This window comes from Genypterus blacodes, unplaced genomic scaffold, assembly GCF_046128005.1.
Source record: "Genypterus blacodes isolate CSIRO-AG114 ecotype Tasmania unplaced genomic scaffold, CSIRO-AGI_Gbla_v1 ptg000327l_1, whole genome shotgun sequence".
Taxonomy (NCBI): domain Eukaryota; kingdom Metazoa; phylum Chordata; class Actinopteri; order Ophidiiformes; family Ophidiidae; genus Genypterus; species Genypterus blacodes.
In genome coordinates this window covers 52,365-77,752 of record NW_027467113.1, presented here as the reverse complement: position 1 = coordinate 77,752, position 25,388 = coordinate 52,365, and the positions used below count along the sequence as shown (strand labels likewise).

At 44.5% G+C, this 25,388-nt stretch overlaps 2 protein-coding genes across 3 annotated transcripts; both read right to left on the bottom strand.

Moving 5' to 3' along the window:
- Positions 1-1,072: 1,072 nt before the first annotated feature.
- Positions 1,073-5,351, bottom strand: ldah (lipid droplet associated hydrolase). 2 transcript variants are annotated; one of them, XM_076137625.1, is made up of 7 exons: positions 5,253-5,344; positions 4,382-4,619; positions 4,019-4,153; positions 3,712-3,881; positions 3,393-3,633; positions 3,206-3,288; positions 1,073-3,115 (listed from the first exon to the last, which is right to left on the bottom strand). In XM_076137625.1, exons 2-7 carry the CDS (start codon positions 4,515-4,517, stop codon positions 2,927-2,929), a joined length of 954 nt encoding a protein of 317 aa, XP_075993740.1. In that variant the 5' UTR covers positions 4,518-4,619; positions 5,253-5,344; the 3' UTR covers positions 1,073-2,926. The 2 variants fall into 2 exon arrangements, with proteins under 2 accessions (XP_075993740.1, XP_075993739.1); XM_076137624.1 differs by having other exon boundaries at positions 1,074-3,115; positions 4,382-4,526; positions 5,253-5,351.
- Positions 5,352-6,026: 675 nt separating this feature from the next.
- On the bottom strand, positions 6,027-24,264 carry apoba (apolipoprotein Ba). Its single transcript, XM_076137614.1, has 29 exons — positions 24,102-24,264; positions 23,693-23,731; positions 23,057-23,169; positions 22,802-22,947; positions 22,198-22,339; positions 21,934-22,086; positions 21,688-21,809; positions 21,524-21,600; positions 20,970-21,426; positions 20,740-20,848; positions 20,188-20,334; positions 19,893-20,101; positions 19,495-19,705; positions 19,232-19,405; positions 18,913-19,116; positions 18,299-18,466; positions 18,013-18,215; positions 17,712-17,873; positions 17,433-17,566; positions 16,941-17,151; positions 16,659-16,831; positions 16,382-16,557; positions 16,175-16,296; positions 15,633-16,006; positions 8,250-15,506; positions 8,032-8,143; positions 7,812-7,844; positions 7,543-7,729; positions 6,027-7,420 (listed from the first exon to the last, which is right to left on the bottom strand). Exons 1-29 carry the CDS (start codon positions 24,154-24,156, stop codon positions 6,248-6,250), a joined length of 12,843 nt encoding a protein of 4,280 aa, XP_075993729.1. The 5' UTR covers positions 24,157-24,264; the 3' UTR covers positions 6,027-6,247.
- Positions 24,265-25,388: the final 1,124 nt, after the last annotated feature.

Genomic DNA, 25,388 nt, shown 5'->3' with positions numbered 1-25,388 from the left:
TTCCAGACACAGGTCTAGAGGATGTGGAGTGAGTTGGGTGGAAAAGGAGCAGAGTGGAGCAGAGTGGAGCAGAGTGGAGCAGAGTGGAGCAGAGTGGAGCGGGGGATGGGGTCAAGGGTGAAAGAGCTTCCAGATGTTGAGATTTTTTTTGGCTAATGAAAGTTCCTCTTCACTTCCTACTTTGACTGAACCTATGTATGTGTGTGTGTGTGTGTGCGCGCGCGCGCGCGTGCGCGCCGCGTGCGCGCGCGTGTGTGTGTGTGTGTGTGTGTGTGTGTGTGTGTGTGTGTGTGCGTGTGAGCTTCCAATCTTCACACTGCTTTGACAGTTTTCTCATTGTATTGGGTTTCTGACACGAGTTGTGAGTCCGCACACACACACGTGTGCACATTCACACATGTTTGCACGGCCTTCAGTTTCAGGCTGCGGCTGCTGGTTCCCGGCGGTTCACCGCTCCTTCACCGCTCCTTCACCGCTCCTTCACTGCTCCTTCACCATAACCTCACTGCACCGCCTCAAGCCGCTATGACTAACTACAGGGACGCTTCGGTCTATTCATCCGTCCGGTTACTGGGAAGAGCCTGAGACGTTCCTGATCCTGTCTGAGTCCCACTCATGCACATACCGTGATGTTTTAGAATCTGAACTCAATCATAGTCATACCATTGATGGTACGCTTCTACTCTGCCATCATTGAGTCCATCCTCACCTCCTCCATCACCGTCAGCGTATCATACACTGTGCCGAGAAGGTGATCGGCTGCAACCTGCCGTCCCTCCAGGACCTGTACGCCTCCCGGACCCTGAAGCGGGCAGGCAAGATCCTGGCCGACCCCTCCCACCCTGGACACAAACTGTTTGTAACCCTCCCCTCTGGCAGGAGGCTGAGGTCCATCAGGACCAAAACCTCACGCCACAAATCCAGCTTCTTTCCCTCTGCAGTGGGCCTCATCAACAAGGCCCGGGTCTGACACTGACTCATACTAAACCCCTGCACATTCACTTTATTTAACAGTATTCTAAAGTTAATTTATTGCAATAAACTCCTGCACGTTTTTTTAACACTTTATTCATCAATATGCATTTAGTTAACTTATTTAATTTAGTGTGTTTTTAATTTAAGTATTCGCCGAGCTGCTGTTCCTATATATTGTTCTATATGTTGTCTCTTGTTGTCTTCTCTATATGTTATACGTTCGGACCAGAGCAAGTTCCTCTTAAGTGTAAACTTAATTAGCAAATAAAGCATTTTTGATTCTGATTCTGATAGTCAAACAAATCTGTGTCTGAGTCTGACTTGGCACGGAGTTGAAGTCCAAACCCGACTGTGAATTCATTCTTATCGTCCCAAACTCCACCAGTGAGCCACCTGACTCCACCTGAGGAACCTTCAAGGTCTTTAAAGAACATCTGATCCATCATAAGCTGGAGACAACGTTCCATGCAATGTGCTGGACTGTGGTTGTTTGTCTTCAAACTGGATCCTGATGTGTGTTTTAGAAATGAGGTCTGAACCCAACGTGAACAATGGGGTCAGACGTGGCTCCAGGTCATGGAGAGGCTCAGCAGAGAACCCCAGGTGTCCCTCCTCCTCTGCCAAGTTCTCCTGCTCCTCCTGGGTGATCCCGAGACATTCCAGGCCAGATGGGATATGTGATTACATCCCTCCAGCATGCTCAGGCTGCCTTGTGATCTCCTCCCAGTTAGATTTGCTTGGCATACCCTCTCAGGGAATGGTCCAGGAGATCTCCTCTGATCAGACGCCCAAACCATCTCACTTTCCCCTCCTGATGTACCAGCGCCTCATCCCGTCACCCTGAGGAGGAAAGGTCTCCTAGCTGTGATCTCTTCTCCTATATCAGCCTCACTCTCCACCTGGAGGGGATGACTGCCCACCCGAGCCCCCCCAGCTGAGAGCCCAGAGCTCAGATTAAAGGAGTCCACAGGGACGCTGGGCCTGAGACGAGACAGGAGCTTCAACCACCAGGAATATTTGGGAAATTGATCTCATTTATTGAACGAAAATTGAAAAGCTGCCCGGTTACAAAACAGAACTTAAATGTCACTCAATTCAAGCTTTGACACTTTTATGTGGTCGGTAAATCGTCCATTAGTGAGCGAACAGAACAGAAATGCGTTCACAATGAAATGGGTTTGACAAAATGAACTTTGCTGGTTCAATTACTTTTAAACTGTGTTACTTTTAATTCATGCACCAGTGTAACACTTGTTGTTGTGTTGTTGGAGCACTGAGAGTGTGTGTGTGTGTGTGTGTGTGTGTGTGTGTGTGTGAGAGAGGTATTACATCCTTTATTTGGCATGTATTTGTTTCTTAAGTGCTGCATCTTACTAAGTGCCTATTGTCACCATCAGTTTAGCTTTCTGTGGACAATAACTACAGTCTGGAATGTAAGTATATGTGTATATATGTGTGTGTGTGTGTGTGTGTGTGTTTGTTGCAACCTGTGAGTGCACTGTGTGTAGGTGGAGCCTGTCCACCTACACACACACACACACACTGTAAGTACTAATTACTTCCACATTTGTCAGGTTTTGGGTCCAGGTAAACTGTTACACTCTGGGCCTGCACACGTGTGTATGTCTTTATGTTCTGATGACTGAGGAAAGGCTCAATCGCACACCAAACTGTTAGTGTGCACTGCCCCCTTGTGGACAGAACCACATCAGGTCAACACAACATTCTAGTAAGTAAGAGTTAATTTGATATCTCTGGCTGTTACATTAACACCATTAATTACAAATGATGAGTGACAGTGTGTGTTTATGTCCAATGTGTCTCAGCTGAGGACACACAGCTCCACCTCTGACCTTCACCTTCACACACGGCGGCGTCTCAACCTGTGGCCCGGCCGGTCAGGATGAGATCCAGAGGAGGAGTCGGAGGACGTAGAGGACAGAGAGGGAGCTCATGTCCTCAGGTCCCCACGGACCCAGCCCACCACCAGCTTGGCCACTTCCTCTGCTGCGTCCAGGACGAAGGCGTGCCTGAAGCCGCTCTCACACAGTCTGAAGTCTCCATGTGGGAAGTCCCGTCTGATGTCATGATAATACTGGACGGGGCACCAATGATCTGTAGCTCCGTAATAAAACACAAGCTGCAGAAGAAGAAGAGGAAGGAAAAGATGCTGCAAGAAAGTTCATCTCCTGAAAAAAAAACAAATCCTGGTTGATGAGCGTTTCCTCACCTTGTCAAGGTTCCTGCTGATGGTGGCGTCGTCTCTCTGCAGCACCTCCCTCATCTCCTGACCGCCCATGTACATCGCATTGGCTACAAAGACAGAGAAACAAATTGCTCCCGTCAGTGCTTTGTTTCATTCATTCTTAAACATAATAATTGATAACCATTTTTAAGAAAACAATGAAACAGCTGACCGGCACAGTGGCCACTGAGGAGGCTGACAGCAGGCTGGATGATGCTGCGGTCCAGGGAGGAGATGCTGCCCAGAACCAGCTTGATCAGGAGGGTTTTGAGTCGGGTGGGCAGCAGGGACAGCAGGAAGACGGGCAGGTAGGCCACATAGCGCATGTGACACAGCACAGGGGTCAGGACTTTGCCCTGAGGCGTGCAGGCCATGCGCTCGATGGTGGGGAACAGCATGGCGGCCTTCCTGATCTGTCAAACCAAAGGGGACACGGCCTCGTCATATGTGACGCTCTCAACTCGTATGATGCGACGGGTATCAGGACTCACCTTGAGCTCCGGGTCTCTCTTCATCATCTCTAAGATAATGTAGCAGCCGATGGAATGTCCCACCAGAACCAGGCTGGTTTCCCTGGGAACGTGTTTTCTAACAAAGGACAGTTTGTGTTCAATCTGCCCGTTCAGTCCAAACACATCCTGCTCTGCTGCCAAGGTCGCATCTGCACAAACAGATCCAAACACAGCGTATAAGCAGTCTGTAATGGACCAGCTGAGCGTTACATCCAGAACTTCTCTTCTGCATTCAATACTGCTCCCACTGGAGGATGAAGATGAAGAGGATGAACTGTTGCCCTACCATCCACCATGCCCATGGAGCCCGGGGGGGCACAGTGGCCCGCGTGGCTCACAGCCCAGACAGGGTGACGGTATCCAAATGTACGGTGAAGAGTTTGCATGAAGGTTTGGTAGAAGCCCACCACACCGGGGTTTCCTGGAAGAAGAAGAAGAAGAAGAAGAAGAAGAAGAAGAAGAAAGAGAAGAAGAAGAAGAAGAAGAAGAAGAAGAAACGCACAGGTCACAACTTTAAACAGGTGGATCCTCCCATTGGCTGTGTTCTGACCAATAGAATGAGTGGATGAGGGTTGTATGGTAAACAACTGGTTAAGGAAAGGAAATGTTATTAAACAGAAGTGAATAAAGCAACACCAAGTGGACTCACCGGGTATGATGAGGAAAAGGACCTCATGACCCGAGTGAAGCTGACACGAGCCAAACTTCAGGACCTCTGTGATGGCGCCGGAGCAGTACAGGAAGTCTGTCTGAGGCTCGTCCCGCTGCTCTGTCAGGGCCTCCATCCACCCTCACTGTGAGGGGATCGGGACGTTTAAAGCTCAGATGGTTGAAAACATTTCATTCAAGTTTGATCTGCATCCTGTAACCTTAACTCCTCCTCAGGGCTTCGCTTACAAAAACCACTTCAGCTCATAGAACAGGTTTATTTGTATTCAGGGTAAAAAATAAAAATGATATTCAGGTTTTAAAGAGATCCGTGACTGAGCTCTTTGGCGGGGTTTGGCTGCTGTACATGAGGATCAGAGCAGAGGCCAGAAGATAAACAAGCTGAACTTTGTCTGCAGGGTCCAAAGGCTTTCACACACGTCAGAGCCCAAAGTGTGCTGCGTTTGTGTGTCACTACGGCACAAATGAAAACGATTAAAGCACCAACTCCCTTTAAACCCATAATGTGAATGTAAACAGCAGCGTAATAGCTCTGTTCTAACTCTAACTGTGGGAAAACACGGACTAAAGCCTGCCGGTGTATTTGTGTTATAAGTGTGTACAGAAGGATCCGCTAATTGTTCTATTTCATCTAATGAATGTGTTTACATTCTGTGAGCTCTGATGTGACGTCACCTTGTTTTGATATACTTTGAACAGCGTTTTAAATCGAAACGTCCACGACCACAAACACTCATAATAATGTAATATAATAATAAGACACTTAGTTTGAACTGTATTAGCTGAATATACTGGATGACGCGGCCATGCTAACATAACCGTGTTAAAGTGTTAAAGTGTTGTTTGTTTACCTGTCAGATGTTCAGGGTGAAGATGCTGCGGCTCCTCTTCACAGATGTCTCTGAGGCACTTCCTCATCTGCTAATCCTTCATTCTCATTGGTCAGCACAGTCTTCTTCTTCCTCATTGCCCCCCAAAGGATATTCGACCTGAAGCTGCATTACCTCCCCCTACAGGCCATAATGTGTAGTGTTTATGTAGTTTATAAAGTTTAGATTAGGTTATTACGTTCGTATGGTTTTATATTACGTTAAACATAACAATCAATACACGTTTAGAGAAAATCCTAACCTTGTCCTCCTTATGTACTTATAATGTCATGTACTGTACCCCCCATTGTATGTACTTCGCACCCCTATTGTGTGTACTTATTGCGTACTTATTATCTACTTGCATTCTTGCACGCTTCTTTATTGCACTAGTTTGGGTGATTACTGATTTCTGGTTCTCGTTTAATACTGTACTGTAACAGTAATTTCCCTCCGGATAATAAACTTTCATCTTATCTTATCTTATCTTAAAATGTATTTTGATTGCACGATCAAATTAATTAAAACGCGGGTATTGTCCCTAATCAGGGGCATGAACATTTAACCAGAATATCAATACTGGCAACAATTCCGACTTTACGTTATGAATGTTACATATTAAACGTCTTGTCACTTATTTTATATTGGCATCCGTTCATAACAAACATTCTCTAAAGCACCAAACGATTCTATGGGCTGTGTGAAGGATTCTACTGGATGTATCTGTTATTATAAGTCAAAGATGAAACAATGACATTGCAGTACAAATGTGGTTTTATTTAACACCATAACACTTACTTTACTTACATTGAAAAACCTTGTTAGTACACTAATTTCAAAAATCAGCAAATTCAAGAACAACAATTGGTGTATAATGAATACAGACACAAGCACTTGTACACATTTCATTTGACATAAACACTACATAATGTTTGACATATAAACTCTGTTAGTCACAATGAGGGAAACACTGTGGGTCACTGCCTGGACTGCGTTGGCAACTCACTGAAGGACTTCCAGTAGAAGGGTAAAGGAACGTCAATGTCCAGCTTTTTATTGCTCATCTTTATATATGGCTGGGTGCTCTTAGATGCTCTTCTCAGCAGGTCTATGCTTTCATTCAGTCCTCCGTAAAAGTGGGATTGCACAATGTCGATCAATTCCTTTATGCCGTTATTTACATCTTCCGTATTCACCGCGTCATAAGCGTCGTGCACCGCCTGCTTGGTGAGGTCCTTATACTCAGCCACATTATTTCTTACATCCCAAATCTGCCGTTTCACCTCTGCATAGAAACCTTCAATTTCAGCTGCAACTTCCTGGTTTTCAGCTTTTAGGTTGGCGATGAGATCACTTCCCTTTTCGGCAATGGTCTGAAATGCGTCACGTATTGCCCTGCGGAGCACCCCAAACCACTGCTTCACTTCCAATAACAGCTGATCAGGTATGTATGATAGAGAAGACTCTAAATTCTCCGTTATCCTTTCTCCATTAACCACAACATCAGTTCCGGGTATGGTGAACTCCATTTCCCTGAAGTTTGTGTAAATGGTCTCCATGAGGTTGGAGAACAATTGGATTGCTCTGTGGATGACTCCTGACGCAGACCGCCGAGCTTGCTGTAACATTTTCAGACCAGTTAGCCGCTCTTCAGATCCTGGCAGAGTAAAGCTGATCTCACTCAAGATCATCAGAATCGTATCCAACAAGACGTTAATTGTGTCTTCACTGTGTCGCAGAAACTTTCTGGCATTGTAAGTCAGCGCTTTTGTTACATCCTTTATGTCCATGAACGCTATTCTGTCAGTAGCCTTCCTGTACATGTCTTTACTTTGATCCCTCAGGTGTATGGCTGACCTCTGCACTGCGTAGAAGAGTGCACGGACCTCATGATAAGCTGTCTCGATGGTATTGGAAGCTACGTTCTTCACCTTCATGCCACCACGGTTCAGATCAAAGCCAAAGTGTGCAGTGTGATACTTGTTGATGAAGTTGAGCACAGCTTCAGTGACGGCAGGAGTCCTGTCTTTGGACCCTTCAATCATTTGGTGGATGCCATCCAAATTCCACGCAGCCTGGATGCTGAACTTCTCAGAGTTTCTCAGAGTGGCTTTGAAGGTCAACATATCCATGTCCTTCTCAGGTGCAGACTAAAAGATGTGAGAGGCGATCAACAGAAAAATTAAAGCGGATGATTGCCAACATTTTTCCGTACAGACTAGGTTTGCTGCTGCTGGCAATATGAAAGCAAAGTACTTGAAATGTGTCTCACCAGATAACGGCAGAAGAGTTTTCCATACAGCTGTGATGGAGACCTGCGCTGGATGTGCAACCCAAGGAAACCCGATGACAGAGAAGACACAGAGGCAGTGAAGCCGTCTTTGCGGGAAGCAAAGCGGAAGCTCGCATCAGTAAACGTTGGACTGGTGATGTCAACATTCAGAGTATGACGAGACGCCCTTTACAACAGAGAGGGACAGATGGTCACAAGATGGACGACAACACACTTTCAACTCTGTAATGTGACTGCACAGAACTTACACTGCATCAGCCTGAGAGGTTTGACGCTTCATCCTGAGGAAACAATAACAGATTCAGCATTCATTTTTGAATCATCAAAGTCATATGTGGATAATTTCAGTGAGGCAACATTTCAGGTGGATAGGGTGTGTGTGTGTCTGTGTGTTGTAAGCGTAAAATCAGACCTCTAATTTAATTCGACAGTGTTTGAAGACACAGACACGCACACACACACACTTACCTGATGTCTTGTGCAAAGACGTGTTGCCAGTCCACAGTTATGTCGCTGTGAATCAAGTTGCACTTCCCATTAAGACTGACGGCCCCGTTATCAAATCCAAGAGTTGCTTTAGCTAAAGGGATATATGGAACATAAAACACATCTCACACATCTCATGTAACAAATAATAACCAGTAAATAAGATACATTTGTAAAAGAAGAGTTGATGTCAGTCTTACCATCCAGCTCGTACGCTAAGAAGACCATGGTGGAATCACAAACAGAATTCAGTGAAGTTACAAGGCTGGAATCCTTCCGTTCCAGGTTGGCAGTTGTAGTCACTTTATAGATTGGTGAGGAAACCTTTAGGGTGGTGGCGAGGGCACCAAGAGCTGGGATGAACACACTTGAAGGCAAAGAGTAGGAAAGTTCTATATCTTGCTCTGGAAAGATGACGGTTGGAATGTCAAAGTTTGACATTTGATCTGCAACTTCATCGGGGCCGTCGCTGCTTTCATCCTCCATGTCAGCATTCCATATGGAACGTTGGATTTCTCTCACAAAAGTCGGAACTGCTATACTTATCTCAGGAAGACTCAAAGTCACACCCGTTTCAAACAATTCGGATGGTAATTCCAATTCCATGACATCATTTGTCTTTGTGTATACAACACTGGAGGAGATGTTCAAGAATTGCAAGTCGTTCTTATTCGTAACCTGATCAAACTTGAGCACATCCCAGAGGGTCTTATGGTACACAGGGATCTTTACTGACTTCAGGAAGGACAGGTGACCTTCCAGTGATTCAGTCAACTCCATTCGCACCTCAGCTTCATCATTGGACAAGAGAACATCACAGGCATGGATGATCTCAGCCAGCTGTTCCTTCCCACCCCAGAGGAAAGACTGTTTCTCTGAGCTCATTGCAATGTTGACGTTGTGCAGAAGTTCGGCGCGGCCAAAACTGCTCGGCTGACTTGCAGCGACATCCACTGTAGCCTTCAGGGTTTCTGAAGAAAGGTAATCCAGCTCTCCTTTAACAACATGCTTTCCATTTGTCCTAAAAATCTGCAAATCGACATTATTGTGACTTATGTAATCAACTTCTGCAAATACTCGACTCGGGGAAACCTCAAGGGCAAAGTTGTCAATCAGGTCAAAGTGGAAGATATTGTTTGTGCCTCGTTTTTGTTTGGTGTTTTTGTCAATGTTCATGCTGAAAACTGTCCTGGCTGTTGAATCAAGGCGTTCGGCATGCATTTGGACAGTGGCACCATTTACTAGATCTCCAGCAAATTTAAATAACATTAGAGTCATGTCAGACTTTCCTTTGGCTGTGGTCCCCAGTGACACATAGGAAGAGAGCACCTCCAGTGCCAGGTTCAGGTCAACGTCTCCCTCACCTACAGATTCAATCAGTGGAATATTAAACATGTATTTCAGATTCATCTTTGAGTCTACACCTGGTTTTGACTTGGTGTTTCCAGTGAGTTGCTGATTAAGTTCCAAAATAAGGATGGGCAGTGTGATTTTGGCTGTATTGGCTACAGAAGCTTCCACGCTCCCTTGGATGAGACTGACAGCACAGTCATGGTTTGCTTCCACATTCTGGTGCATCAGTGATACAGTAGTTGCCAATTTTACTCCTCTTCTACTTGTCAAACTAGTGGTCGAGTCAAGTTTCCCATTCAAAATGTCAAAGACGGACACAGAAGAAGCTCCAAAACGACCAACAATGTCAGACTCTTTGTAAAGACCAGCATTCACATTCAGGGTAAGCACCGTGGATTTGAAGGAGAAATCATAAGTAATGTTGCCCATTGCTGGGATCGCAATATTGTCTTGATAAGTGGGGAATGTGAAAGTGGGCAGCTTCAGTTCACTTAGAGTATCTGGAACATGTATGACTGGTAACTCCAAAGATGGCAGCACAAGGGTATAGGATGGCACAGTGAAACCCAGTGCTGGGATTTTGAAGCCAGGTGTACTAACCTCCTTTGGAACAATGTAGCTGAACGCTGGCAACTCAGCCCTGAAAGCAGAAACCTCAATATCGAGGATTGGTATTTTGTATCCAGGGACAGTGAAAAACCTTGGAGGCTGACTCGAAGTGTCAATCTTGTGTTTCACATACTGTGACTTTGCTTCGTTGTATGAATCCTTCAGAGATGCAACTATCTTGTCTCTGGATTGTTCAAATTGAGCATGGATCATGTTAGTATTGTCAAGGATGGTATTGTAGATCGGTGCAAGGTCTAATTCAAAGCTGTGTACATCAGGGCTCTTATGGTATTGGAGCTTCAGGTTCACATCAAATGACTGTTGGGGGGTGGCAAGCAAGGTTTTCAACCCAGTGTCTTCCCACAAAGAGAATCTATTGATCTCCGGGGTTGACATGTCTAGGTAAGGCATCCTCAATTCTGGGACTGTGAGAGGAACAGTCAAAAAGTCCAAATTAGCCTCTCCGTTAGCCGACAAATGAAACAACATGTCTCTTTCATTATTGTCCAAAATCAAATTGTGATTGTACTTGTACTGATTGAATCTTGCCAAAGTGAACCAAGAGGCGCGCTGATTCTCTGAGTTTAGAATAACACCTAGATCATGCTGGAGGTCCACCTTGCCGGTGAGTTTAATAGGGAAGATCATCTTCGAGTTCAACTTATTCTTAGCATCCAGCACAATCTCAAATGGATGAGCCATGAATTCCAGAGAGTTGGACATGGATCCACTCAGGCTCTCAGTGAGTTCGGCATCATGATGAGCTGTCAGTGCAATCCTCAAGTCTCCAACATCTGCCTTTCCATTCAAAACCATGACACTCCTCTTGATAAACACACCATCAGTCTCAGCTCTTGCTTCAACAGTGACATGGCTTAAGGCCACTGACTCGGCAGTCAGCATTTGCCTCATTGTCAAGGTATTAGTGAGTGTTTCTCCTACAAACGTTAACTTAGCAGTGCTATAACTGATGCTCAATGCTAGATTACTTTTATGTATTCCTTCATCTGAGTAATCGCGAATGGACCACTTTCCATTTCCAGTACTGCCAGTGGTGACAGTAATTGTTCCTGGTTCCATTTTGGCGACTACGTTCTGTGACAGGATTGTTTCACTAGAAAGTTCAGCCGCTGGGATGTTCAACATGTGGCTGTAGGCAGTTTGCACCTCTGCAGAGATTCCACTCTTCAGTGAAAATTCCATGTTGTTGACCAAATCTGCTGTGTACATCTGTGTTGTGGCCTTGGCTTCGGTCTTGGCAGAAGCCTCAGCAGAGGAGCCAGTCAGAGTCAATGATCCTTCATGATGAATGGAGAAAGCTGTGTGTATAGCTAATACATTCTCTGTGAACAACAACTTCTTCATTTTTGGAGCCTCCAGTTGCGCCGTGGCTTCAAGGGTGTATTCAAGGAGCTCAATGGTTGATTGGGCTGTAGACGTCACAATAGCAGAAAAATGTGGGTGTTTGGCCGTGGCAGTAGAGTTCTCAATCTTCCCTGTGGTTAGGAAATTGTGATGAGGGGAGCTCACCTTAAACTCTCCGTAGAGTTTGCCAAAAAGTGTAATACACACATCACTGTGAATCTCTGGCATTCTGATCTCAGGAATAGGAAGCACCGTGATTTCAAAGTGCTGAAGTTCTAACTTGGGGATCTCGATAACTGGAAATCTGATTTCTGAAAGCTTTATCTCAGGAAAGGTGAGGTCTGGTAGTTCAAATAGATATAGAACTTTTAGATCCCCAAATATGTCCTCCGGATCTGGCATTTGGATCTGCAACTCTCTGAGCTGGTCTATGATTGCAATTACCTTTGCTTTGATCTCCTCAAAGTCTATTGTAAAAGCAGGGATCGTGTAGTAGTTAAGGATGGTGAATTTGGGGACTGAAATTTGAGCTGGGATGCTGATCTCTTGCAGTTTGTTTAGGTTGATTGTAAATGCTGGGACCATAAGATCTGTGAGCGGCAGCAGAAAAGCAGGAACTTCTATCTCAGCTATTTTCAGTGCATCCAAAATGTCATCTACAACCGCCTGTATCTTGTCAGTGATCTCCTGGTCCTTCACCAGTCTGCTGATCCCCTCTATCAGTCGGTTGACTTGGAAAGAAATGTAGGCCATCACATTGGTGTAGGATTCACTTGCTCTTTGAAGGTGAATGTTCATTTCATCTCTGATATCCATGTAAAGGATCCGGTGTCTCATGTCTTCAAGGATTTCCTGCAGTTTCATCTTGACGTCATTATAAACCGTAGTGTCCATCACATTATGCAGTTTCTTTATAACCTCAGCCACCTTTGTGTTTTTTAATTCCTCCAAATATGTGATAATGGAATTCTGTAACTCCCTGAAAAATTCCCTGAGGGCCTCCGATTTCTGCACAATCTCATATGTTTTAATCTGCTCATTAATGTAATTTGTTAGTTCAACAATTTTCTGGTTGCTCTCATCAACAAAGGCATCGTAGTCAAAGCTCCTTATTGACTTAAGTGTTGAGGAAATGCTTTTATTAAGCTCGTCAAAGCTCGTAAAGTCTATTGCTTGCAGCCGACTGGTTACAGTCTGCAGAAGTTGTATAATTCTATCGTAAACATATTCCAAGTTGATAGTTTTCAAGGCATCAGCCACTGACTGCACAGTATCTTCAATTTTGAATTCCTTGATGAGCACCACTGCCTGATCTAGTAATTCTTTAAATTTGACATCAAGCTCATATTTCACGAGTAGATCCCTAATGTAGAAGTACACTGCGTTGAGCTTGTTGGTTATTTCATATTCTTCAATCCAGTTAACAACAACCTCATTCATAGATTCAATCACTCCTGCTATCTCAGAGGCAGGTATTCTATACGATAGCTGCTCAACAAGCGCAGCCATATCAGTCGAAACAATGTAATCCTTTACATCTTGGCAGAATTCTTTGATATCAAACGTCTCCATGGCTCGTTTCAATTCAGAGATTTTTTCTTTGATTTTTTCCAAGATTCCATAATTAGAATCCAGGTCTCTGAGCCATGCAGCGCTGCTTTCTGTGAGCTTCTGTAAATCAATCTGGCCGATGATGTCTTCAATGGCGTTGATCGTTCTGACGAGTGAGTGTTTGACTTCATACTTTTCATCAAGGGCCTTGAGGTCATTTCCAATTTGTGAAAGCAAATTTGTTGCCATGTCTGTGAACTGTCCTGTCCTGAAATAATCTCTAATTGTAAGAATGAAGTTCTTAATTTTGATTGCAACATCCGTCACCGTATGTTGAATGTTGTTCCGCAATTTATTCATGGACTTTTCCAAGTCATCCATTGTGAAAGAGAACTCATCTGTCATATAGGCAAGTTTTTCCTTGATGTTATCCACCTTGGCCTGTAGGTCCATGTCTCTCATGAAGTCAATCACTTGTGATGGTAGCTGATCCAATTTGGTTCTGAATTCAGCAATAACTCTATTAAGATCCAGATCATTGATGAACCGTTGCAGTGATTCTAAGGAGTTTAGAACCGTAGTCTTGAGCTGTTCAAAAGCAGCAGGAATGCTCTCTATGAATGGTATTTGAATGATATGACAGTCACTGTTCTTGTCATACTTGAGGAACCCAGACACACTGAATTCTTCACTTTCTGGCGCTGATCTTTTGGAAACACCTGGTTGTGTTCCGCTGAAATGGTCTGTTAACACTACTCCTGAAAACTCAATCCCAATTTTTTCAGGATTATTGTAAGCGGACATGTCCTGGTGGTAACCGAGCTCATTCAGCTTGGATTTTGTTTTCCAAGACAGTGATTGTTCATTTGGTGTCACGAGGCCATTTAGCACGTTTTCTATTTGAGTGGCTAACTCCCCACTTGGAAGCATGTGCGCCGTTGACACCCTGCTGTCATGTGAATACGCAAGAGCGAGGGGCTCTGCTGTAACCAGCAATTTACTGTACAGCTGCCCAGTGTGTTCTCCATATAGATTCATTTTCCCATCACTGTTGACAAGGGCATCAATTGTGAGGCGGAAGGGCAGAGCTACTGTGCGTATGTTGCTGCCAAAACGTAGAAGTTCAGAATTGATTTGTGCTTCACAGATTGACTTTGCGGCCAATCCAGCAAACTCCAGTTCACAGTCGTGACTCAGTTGTGCACCCATTAAGTTTCCAGAGGTGGAGGATTTCAAAGTGCCAGCCATGTCATCATAGTGGAACTCATACTTATGCATAACAGTCTGTTCTTCTCCATAGGCTCCCTTAATACCTCCACTCAGGCTAATCTTCATGGGTTCAAGCTTCATGTGGCCTTCATTGCCCAAACTGGCATCATACATCTTGAGGTCATTTGTTGTATGAAATGACACCACAAATGGTTTCATATCAACCATGGTGTTTTGTTTGTAGTAAACATCGTTGCATATAAAGTTGCTGGTCTTGGTCTGGAGAGCTAGTGACCACAGACTGAGTGTAAGCTTGTGGTTATTCTCAGTTTTCATCTCCTTTAGGGTCCCCAATGTATTGCTTGAGAAGGTCAGAGACTTACGGTTCAGAACAAGATCCATGTTGTTTCTTGTTGATGCATCATGAATGTGACCTTTGAGGTCACCATGCAAAGATGCTTCTGTGCCAGTAATCTTTCCATTGAAGTTGAGCTCTCCCTTGCTTTCCTCAGCCATTGCTTTGGACTCGGAGGACAGGACCGCTCCATTATAGTTTATAGCACCATTAAAGATATTTTCTAATGTCACAGGGCTACACTGAATGCTGTTAACTCCACTTGTGGTCAGTCCGTTTCTGTCTAACATAACTGAAGCTTTGTGTAATCCACGTCCTGCGTCAAAGATGAGGGATCCTTCAGAGTTTATCTCAAGCCCATTTGAATCCAGGGATCCTGTTATAAGCGAATATGCCCTGTTTGTGTCATCATCTGCCTGTGACTCAATTCTGAGTAAAGCCATTTGCTTTGACAAACCAAGCTCAACTTTGTTATTCAGTGTTTTATCCACAGCTCTGGCAACAGTACTGCACTTCATGGTCACCTGTGCATCTTTATACTTGAACTCTGCCGAATGCTTGAGGATATCACCGAAAAGATTTGTTTTGGACACAATGTCTAACTCTGAGTCTGCATAGACTCCATCGATGACGTTATGAAGCTGGAGAAATGGAGAGGTGACTCGGAAGTCGGATTTTCCTTTTCCTTGTCTAGCTTGAGGGCGCACAGTATAGCTGTGGCTGTAGGAGGTGTTAGTGTACACTGGACCTATTTTGATTGTTGCATCCAAGTTGCCATCCCCACTGACGTCTTCTGAGTCTTGAGGAGAAGATGCCTGTCCAGAGTAATAGACAGAGGTATGCAGGCCTAGTGGACTCAAGGCTTCAAACTTGTAGTTGGCCCTTGCTTGGATATCACTGGTCACAGACACGGTATCTACAGCGCTGAAGCTTGTCTCAATGAAGCTATGACTGAAAGAGCCATTTGCCAGATACTTCATATTATCATCAGCTGGTCCTGATATCATCCCAGCTCCTTAACCAGAAAGAAATGATACCATTGTCAATAATGCTTATAGCACAACAGTGCACAATTTTAGTCAACTGTACCAAGAGTAAATTCTTCAACAATAATAGAATGTGGTGTATAAAGGGAATTTACCTTCAAGTTTGTATGAAAGTAGGTTGAAAGGTGATTGGGCCATGGCCTTGTACTGTGCGATGTAACTGGGGACATCGATGGTGTTGTTACCCCCAGAGACAGAGCCCTCCCAGCTGTAAAAGTTGCTGTTGATCTTGGTGGATGCTTCAAATAGACCAAGAAGAGGCACCATGAACTCCAACGACCGAGGTATAGTGAATGACGGTAAACGATAATTAGCGGCAGGAACGTTAAGTCCAATCTCTGGTAAGTCGATTGAAGGGGTAGACACAGTGGAAGGGAAGTCCAGGTCTTTAGATGTTTGGCCTCCTAGTGGTAGAGGTAGTGAGATAACCACCTTATCCTTGTTGAACTGGTATCGGAACAAGGTGTCACTGTAAAGGGAAGAAGATACATAATAAATGTTCTCTCAACATTTGGACTTTGATTCTGAAAATGTCTGTACAAACTGTCATAGAAATAAGGACAGAGGAGTAGTTCAAATCTTATGGTACAGTGTGCTCATTAAGTCATCAATTCAGCTTTAAAGCTAACACACTTACGATTGCAGGAACAATTTCTCAGGTAGTGCTGGCAAGGTCAGATCTGCGATGCTCCTTTTTTCTCGTGGGTTTGCAAAATACGGGACGCCTGCCGCCAATTTGTCCAGCCAAATATTACCTGCCTGTTGGGTGACACAAAGATAAATCCGATCTCGTCTATATCAATGCCATCCTGCAGACATACAGTGATAGATGTCGTGGCATTACCTCAATTCCTTTGGTGACTATGTGGCGCAGTTTCATATCAGTCTTTGCAACCTTCTGGTCGAGCATGTCGTCAAGGAGCTGCTGCAGCTGTCTGTAGTAGTTCTCTGTGTCTGGCATCAGTTTCATAACCTCTGAATTCAGGTCTGAATTCAGTTCCAGTTCCATCTTGTTGTCATCTGCAAAGACAAATAAAAGATTCCCAAGATTAACAAATGCATGAATGAATGAATGAATGTCCTCCTTCTGTCTCATTTAGTATGACATTGCCGATGGTTACCATATTTAAAGGAAGCTTTATGTTCAGACGTTGTCTCAGGAAGGTTGAATGCTGTCTCTACATTCAAGAAAACACCCTCATCCAATTTCAGGGTTGCTGTAACAGAACCATCAGCGTTCAAGGATGGGACGGCCATCTGGACTTGCAACATGGCATCCTTCATCATTTGTGATCTACGACCAAAAGGGAAATGCATGTTTAAAAGGCGGTATGGTGGTCAATTCCTCCTCACTATAGGCCTGTTTCTGTCTCAACTAAGTAACCAGTTGTAGTTCAAAATACCTCATACGTCCGACCAAAGTCAGCTGTGGGATGTTCTTGTTGGTGACATCGATGGTGATACCTCGCATCTTCTTTCCTTTTGTATTAGTGTCACTTACAGCCAGGTTGATCCCGGCTTCCACATCATAGTCAGGAATGACAACCTCAGTGGTGACAGTGTTCTTATTGCGGTTGTATGTCAGAGATGCTGTGGCCTCTGTTGAATCAACACCTAGTGAGGGCAGAGATGAGCCATTATAAATGTACTGTGGTAGCCCCATTAAACACAATATTAAGAAAAGGCACTTGTTTCAACATCATACTGGTACAATAAACATCATATTTGAAACAATGATATTGAACAGATGGCTACTTTTGTTTAGTATATGGCCCAAATGATGATCACAACAAGGACTGTTACACAATTCCCTCTGTCTCATTTTCTACTTCCTGCCACCACATATTTCCCCTCCATGTGTTGTACAAAGATTCTCTCATGGCTCAATCTCTTACCTTCTGCCTTCAGGGTTAGCTTCAGGGTCTCTATTTTGTTTCGACGACCATCTTTGCCCTCACGCACTGTTTTAGAACTAATAGTGGCTGTGTACTCTGGAACTTCCCCTGTGGGCTGCAGCTCAACTGCAAACCTAAAAAAACCAAACAGATTTCAGTAAACTTGTTTGACGGGACGATTTGTAGAAGACAGAAGTATTGTTTTGAGCACTGACACGCGAGTGTGAGGGACACATCTGCCAATCACAAACTACATGTCACAAACACAGGAATTCTTACTTGGTTGGTTCTGTTAGGGGATGGTACGGGTTAGAGTAGCGTGTGACGGTGCAGTAGTCCAGTCCAGTGATTAGAGGCTGGCATTCAGTTGAGTCAGTCCGATTCTCAACCATAGACGGCACAATCTTTACTCGGCCAGAGGAGACTGACAGCAGATTATTGCTATGTTTCAGAAAAAGACAGAACATTTAAAGTGATTGAACTGACGCAAAGCTTAGGTTTGATAATATGCAAAGGGTGATCACATGGTTTTCACTCATAATGATGGAGTTCTGTGTGATTTGAAGCAGCTGCCACTTACCTGACGCTGAACAACTGAGTGGACTTGGTATTCGGGATAGACAATCTGATCTGATTGCTGTTGATGGAGACTTTAGCATTGATGGAACTCTCGTGGTACATATTAGTATGAATCTCCACTCCAGCTACAACGACGTCGGGAAGGTCCACACCCATTGTGGTAATACATTCCAGGCCAACTGAAGGCATGAAAGACAGCTGGTTCTGCAAAGAGATGAATACATCAGCAGGAGGAAATAACCTAAACTGTATCCATATCCATATACGGGGACATTGCTCTATCTTGCCATGCTAGAAGAGAGAGTGACGCCTCCTCTCGCACCAGCGGCGAACACGCAAGCCATCCGCAACTTCAGAGGGAAGCCAGAGATAGTGGGGACGGAGAAGCTTCTCTCCATGAAGATGTAGTGGCCAAAGATGTCATTTTCAGTGCTGGATATCAATGCACGAATGGCCTGTGAGAAGAAATGAACGAGTTAGATGAGGATCTCACTTTAATCATGAGGAGCTTTTAAAAACAACAACAACAACAAAACTAAAAGATCTGTAGACATGCTTTTGTGGCTGTAGAGGGTTCGACCTTTATGACATTACAAGGGTCACATGACTTCCTGTTATTCTTCAACATTTCTGTCTTTTCCTCCTCCCTTTAACCTTCCTTTTTTGTTCCCCCTTTCCTATTCTTTCTTTCCTTTTTCTAACTCGGATTTTCTTTGATTCCCTAAAGATTTTGAGTAAAGGACATTTATTTATTTAAGAATATATATAATATATATTTAACTGAGTATATTTCCACTCATATTTCTTTGGGTTTACGAGAGACGCTAAAGGTAAAGGACAGCTTGGATTCTTTCACATGACAAATTCTCAGACAACAATGACAGGAAACCAAAGAGCTGACCTGGACCGGTAGAATCCTGAAGAAGAATTGATAGTACATAAACAGAGTCTCAGCCATTTGTTTCATTTCACTCGTCTTGATGTATCCGATCTCTTCTCCAAGGAGTCTGAGGTAGGCGGTGGCCTCAGGGACTGGCGAGGAGCGTATCTCATCCACGAGCCGGTTCATGAAGTCTGTGATGTCTTTGACAAGATCCTGTGGGATCTAGAGAGACGTTTGCAGGGAAAGTATTAGCTGCAGAACCTGCATATGCAATGAGGCTGGTAGCACGTTTGATAACAACACACTTAACTGTGTATAATCCCACAAATCAGTTCACCTGTCTTTTCATTCTGCCGCTGGCGGGCGCAAGTCTGTCCAAAACCTGTTTGAGGGTCTCTGGGGCATTGTTGCCTGCCCAGTACAGGACTCTGGAGACAGCGTCGGGGAAGAATCCCTTCTCTCCAAAGAGAGCATCGATCGTCGGTTCAAATCCTGATCCCTCAATGCCGATCTTAGAGGGGGAAGTTTGGAGTATGTGAAATGTTTCACTCATTCGCTCATTTTGTCTTCACCACAAATATAATTTAGAACATACGGTACCTCAAAGGCGTTGTCGTCGTAGCCCAAAGCTTTCAGAGTGGTCTCCAGCATCACCTCCTTAGGTAAAGTGTCCATGGAGTCAAAGACGACGTTTAACTGGACTGAAGCAAACTCAGTGTCTATCTTGTGGTTCTGTGACATGCCAATAGAGTTCTCAGGGATAAAATTTGCAGGATCCAGTTGGTCTGTCAGGGCCATAACAATGTCCTCCCTGCGTGCAAGAAGAGGAAGAGTGTGATGATGCAAAGCACACAAACACACACACACACACACACACACACACACACACACACACACACACACACACACACACACACACACACACACACACACACACAGATCCCTCCCAGGTTGGCGGTTGGGGCTGAGGGACAGTGTCTCAGTCTCTTAGTACTCACAGTTCTGTTTGTGGATCGTTGAATCTGAGGTTCATCAAATGGGAGACAACGAAACTGCTGAGCTGCGGCTCTCTCACCATCTTCAAAGACCTCACGATGTCGGCCAGCAGCATTGGGTCTGGGTTCTTCATCAGAATGAGGTAGGCGGCGATACGTTTCTCAACATTGCTCTGATCATCTCCATAAACCTCCACGAGCATCTTTCCTACCTATTGAAGCGAGAGGATGTGAGCAAGTGGAGGCTGCTATTTACATGATTGTATACTTTTGATATTTACAGCAAACGTGCTTGTACCTCATCTGTCACTTCCATCAGCCTGAAGGCCTGAATGGCGGCCTTTTGGTTTGACAGAGGAACATCGGTCCTCCTAGCGCAGCGTGAGAGAGATGAGATCAGGTCACGTCCGGCAGCTTGCATGGCCTGACCCATGACGGCCACAACCTAGAGGTCAGGAAGATGAGTTCATATGGAGAAACACACGTGACGTTGAACTCCCTGTCCAAAAGTAACTCCATTACTCAAGCACAGCATTTAGATTCCACTTTGAGGTTCTCATTTACGACGGTATTAACGTTGGATCAGATTTATGATGCATGATCCACAACATGTATCTGACAACTAGAGTCACAAGTAAAGACCAAGTCAAGTCACAACTGGTGTTGTACTGATGCACTACCAAATTTAATGGCAGAGGGATAATCTGTTGTTGAACGGCACAGGTCTAGGATGCTTTGTTTGGTTCAGTTCAACGCTATCAATTCCATTTTGTAGTAAGTTGTATTAAAGATGCAAGGCCATCTAATAGTTTTCAATACTGATATATGAATTCTTGAATTGTTGGTATACCTTCAGTGCAAGAAAGGACATCTCTGTGTCCTCTGAGCAGTCCTGTAACAGCGTCTCCATGAAGTTTGCCACATCTGCCACCGCTGGCGTCACCTCTCCTGTATAGAATCTAGGGAGATGTTGTGATAAAAGGAGTTATGGTTGAGTGTTTCCCTCTAGTGGCCACATGCAGCAGGTACACAGATGGACAAATATGTCAGATGATCTATGAAGATACTTAGCTTACTTACTTTTTGACTGTGTTGGCCAGAGCGTACATGATGGCTTTGCTCTGTCTGTACTGGGCCATGCTCAGCATATCTCGGACGCGGTGCTCATCTGGGTCATCCTGCCGACTCAGGCCATAGACCAGGGCGTCCACCTCCAGTGACAGCCCGTCTATCGTTCTGATGGCCTGGAGGACGGCACTGGAGCATTCCGGGGTTCCGCACTGGAGCAGAGCCTGCCAGGTGAGCAAGCCGGATGTGTCCAGCATCTCTGGGACCATCTGGCTCAAAGTCTCTCTCTTCAGACTACGTATGCTGGACACCAACTTGTAGAAGAGACTCGTCCTACTCTGGCCTCCATCTGTGTCCGCCAAACCCACAAGGTCCTGCAGGACGCGCAGAACGGCCTCCTTCGTCTGGACCGCAGCTTTATCATCAAGATCTTCAAAGCGAAGTGTTTTTACACGGCTTGGATTGACCTCTGCGACAACACACAGTTACATAGAAATAAGACATCACACACAGCGGAAGCACTTTCTAAGCTGAATACACAAGAAAACACATAAATGATCACTCACCAAACAATCTGTTGCTGGTCCGCGTGAAATCTTGAAAAACGAACCACTGCTTCACTACTGATGATATTCCATTGTCCCTACAGGGCAAATCAGAAGCTGAGGCAAAAGGCCATATCACACACACACACACACACATACACAGATGCAGAGAGATGCCGTCTTACCCGGAGAGAGGCGCGTAGACGTGGTTTTCCGTGCACTCGGCTGCGGTCACATGCTTTCTCTTGTTGTCAAATTGGTAGTTACAGGCTTGAGTGCTTCTGAAGGACGTAGACGAGTTGAAATTCTGGAAAAACAAATGCACTGTGTAGCTCAGCATAGGTAAATCAACTTACAGATACGTTCACATATGGTCAAACTCTGCTGTTTTCACTCAGTAGCGACTTGAACACTTGATGCAAACGTCTCACCAGGTTTTGCAGCAGCGCCAGGGGGCTGTGGGTCAGTTGGTGTCTGCCATAATAGTCACACATGGACAGATCTCTGTTCAGGGTCACATCGGTGGCGATGTCCCTCCTGGCGTTCACCTGGAAGTACACGGCACACACACCGTGCACTGTGCTCTGAAGAACAAGAGGTAAACGGGAGGATTAGTATCAGCCGTCCTCTCCTTCAAGTCGACTCCGTCTGTGGCTGCTTGGGTTTTGCTGATGAATTCTGGGAAATATTCGAACCGTGTAGATGAGCTCTTGGTCCTCAGCCTCCGGCACCAAGAGGCCGGAGATGATTCCTCTCTTAATGTTGAGGATGTTGAGCGGCTCGTCCTCCTCGGGGAACAGCCAGACGTTGTTGTCTACGTTGAACTTCAGAAGATTCCTGGATGAGGAACACACACACACACACACACACACACACACACACACACACACACACACACACACACACACACACACACACACGCACACACGCACACACGCACACACGCACACACGCACACACACACACACACACACACACACACACACACACACACACACACAGCACTCAGGGACATGTCACAATAAACAAACACAGACTTTTGACTCTGCATGGACATTTAGATTCACACTGCACTGAAACCCTGGAACTCTGTGTGTCCTCAACCATGTTTTCAAGATCTGATTATTAGATCTGCTCTTAAAAGCTTCAAACTGAATTTTTAAAGCCTTTACTTTCTTTTCACCTTCTATCTATGCCGATGAAAACCCATTACTCCTTCTAAACTGCTGTTACTCCTACTGTTACTCTTTATGTAAATATAAACTGTATGTGTATGACATGATGAAGATGAGCACTAACTTGGCCATGGCAGCCTGGAAGGCCTCAGAGCTGTCGGCCGGAGTGAACACCGGTTCGCCCTCTGGATCCGTGTCGGTCACCTCAAAGGCATTGCAGTCCTTTGTGTTCAGGATGAAACTACATGTTTGGGGGACTTCGATCTCAACCTAAAGAGGCGGAGTCAACAGAGGACAGAGAGGAAGGCAAAGAGATCAGATAAGAGTCTGGATCCAGGGCGCAAAGTAAGTAGGACAGGATGTCAGTGACATACTGTACCTGACAGGTGACTTTATGGCCGCTCCTGTGCCTGGAAGATCCATCCACCCCGTTGGTGCTCTCTGTGCTGTACTGGTAGGTATATTTCTTAAAGGCCTTGAATCTGGACGCCACTGCATGTAGAGAATGGCATCACATAGATAGAGAAACGGTAAGATTGTTGTTTTCTATCTGGTCTTAGTCTCTGATGTAATCATTGAAGCTGAGGTCGTCTCCACAGGTGCATCTTCATCAGCCATGTTCCATATCATCAGTTAACTGAGGACTTTGCTCCAAACAGTAGCTGAATCAATTCAAAGCACCACAGCCATTGTGTTGAATCATAAACACCACAGAACAAAAGTTTATCAGCGGCTGCTATCTGCAGGACGCAGGTCATGAGGCTGTTAGTTTAGCTGAGCAGCCATCGATCTGCGCTCAGGTCAATGTGTGCTTGCAACAACACACCGCCCACCAGCACACAGCAGGCACGTGCACACGCATGCACACACGCACACACACACACACACACTATTTTGATTGCTTCAATTTGGAGATTTGTTGTTGGTTTAGCACATTAGCTGCACAGGATTTGTAGATGCAGAATGTTGGATGTAATCAGGACGTATAGATAACAGACAAAACAACACAACTTACATGAACACGCCGCTTGTTCATTATTGTCGCTTGGTTGCTCTGTAACACAGAGAAAAGAGTTAGGAAGTAAAGGATCAGAACATAAACTTATGATAGCTATACGAAATCTTAAAATATGAAATAATTTTGGTGAGTCACACTAACTAAACAAAAATATAATCTTAGATTCACTGTTAATTGTCTTCTGTTGGTTACATTGAATGCTGATCTTCATTATACAGATATTATTATTAAAGTAAATCAGATCAATCAGACAAAAATATTAATGAACCTAATGAAGTCATATACACTTAATAATATAGACAAACTACCTCAGGGTGATTTGTTAGAAGCGCTAAAGAACTCCTAGGGTTTTGAACACATGATCTCCCATCAGTCCTGTGGTGAAGCGATAAGCAGAGAGACTTACCAGCCAAAGTGTAGCTGCTCAGGAGCAGCAGCAGAAGCAGCTGGTTGTTACCCATCTTGGGCAAAGTTAACTCTCCTTCGTCTTCAGTCTTCGTCGATCCTTTCCAGCCTGACTAATAAACAGTCAGACGTCTGACAGGAAGTTTATAAAGTCTCTCCCCTCAGTCCCTCCTCAAACCAGCCCAGCACTGAGGTACAGAGATACAGCTCCAGTGTGAGGTCGTCTCAAAGTTCAAACTGTCAGCGCTGAATGTTTGGCAAAGATCAATACTGAGCAGGCTTACACAATTTAAATACATACATGGCTTTCAAATGACCCTATTCGCTACTTAATTGAATTTAAATGAGATCACAATATCTATAAATGAGCGGTGCTAGAACTGATACTGACACAAGATGCTGAGGGGCTATTTGTTGTTTTAAAGTTCCATTAGTTCTAAATGCCACTTGTCATCTGACTCAGCATTAACATAAAAAACGCTGATTAATGTGGATGTACAAAGTAAACAACAATACAGGTCCGTGACCCGTCTGCATGTGTGGATCCTACATGTGGAAGGCAGCAGTGAACTCGGTGGCCACATGTCCAGACTAGGAGAGGAAACCAGCCCGTGCACCAGGGTTCGGTTGTGTACTTTAGAGTTGTACATTAAAGGAACCAGCAAGTAAGCCAAAGGGTCATGGAGCCACTACAGCAAAGCACAGAGACACCAGACTGGAACTCAAGCTTAACTGGGTCATTCTAATGTACTGGGTCATTCTAATGTACTGGGTCATTCTAATGTACTGGGTCATTCTAATGTACCTATAGTGGATATACTGTATAACAAAGGTCACCAACATGCGGGCGCTCCTATTTTAACCACCGCAGCTTTTGTAGTCTTTACAGTCGTGGTTTAGCAGATTAGGGAACGAGAAATAAATATTAATATTAAGAGAAAAATAAATCAGTGATTTAACAGTACTATATAGAATAAAAACAAAGAGCTTATCAATGTAAGATGGAGAGTGGAGTGTGTACATTACATTACATTACATTACGATCATTTAGCAGACGCTTTTATCCAAAGCGACTTACAATAAGTGTGTTCAACAAAGGTAGATAAAAGAACTTCCGGTCACAAGAAATCGTAAGCGCATTTCCTTCCTAAACCAACAGCTAAGAGCAAAACTAGAGCTAGAGTAGAAGTGCAATAAGTTAGGTACTATGATGAATGAGAAAAAAAAAGGACAGATTAGAAATGAAAGATTAGAAAACAAGAGCATCAGAAGAGCTAGGACAGAGTAG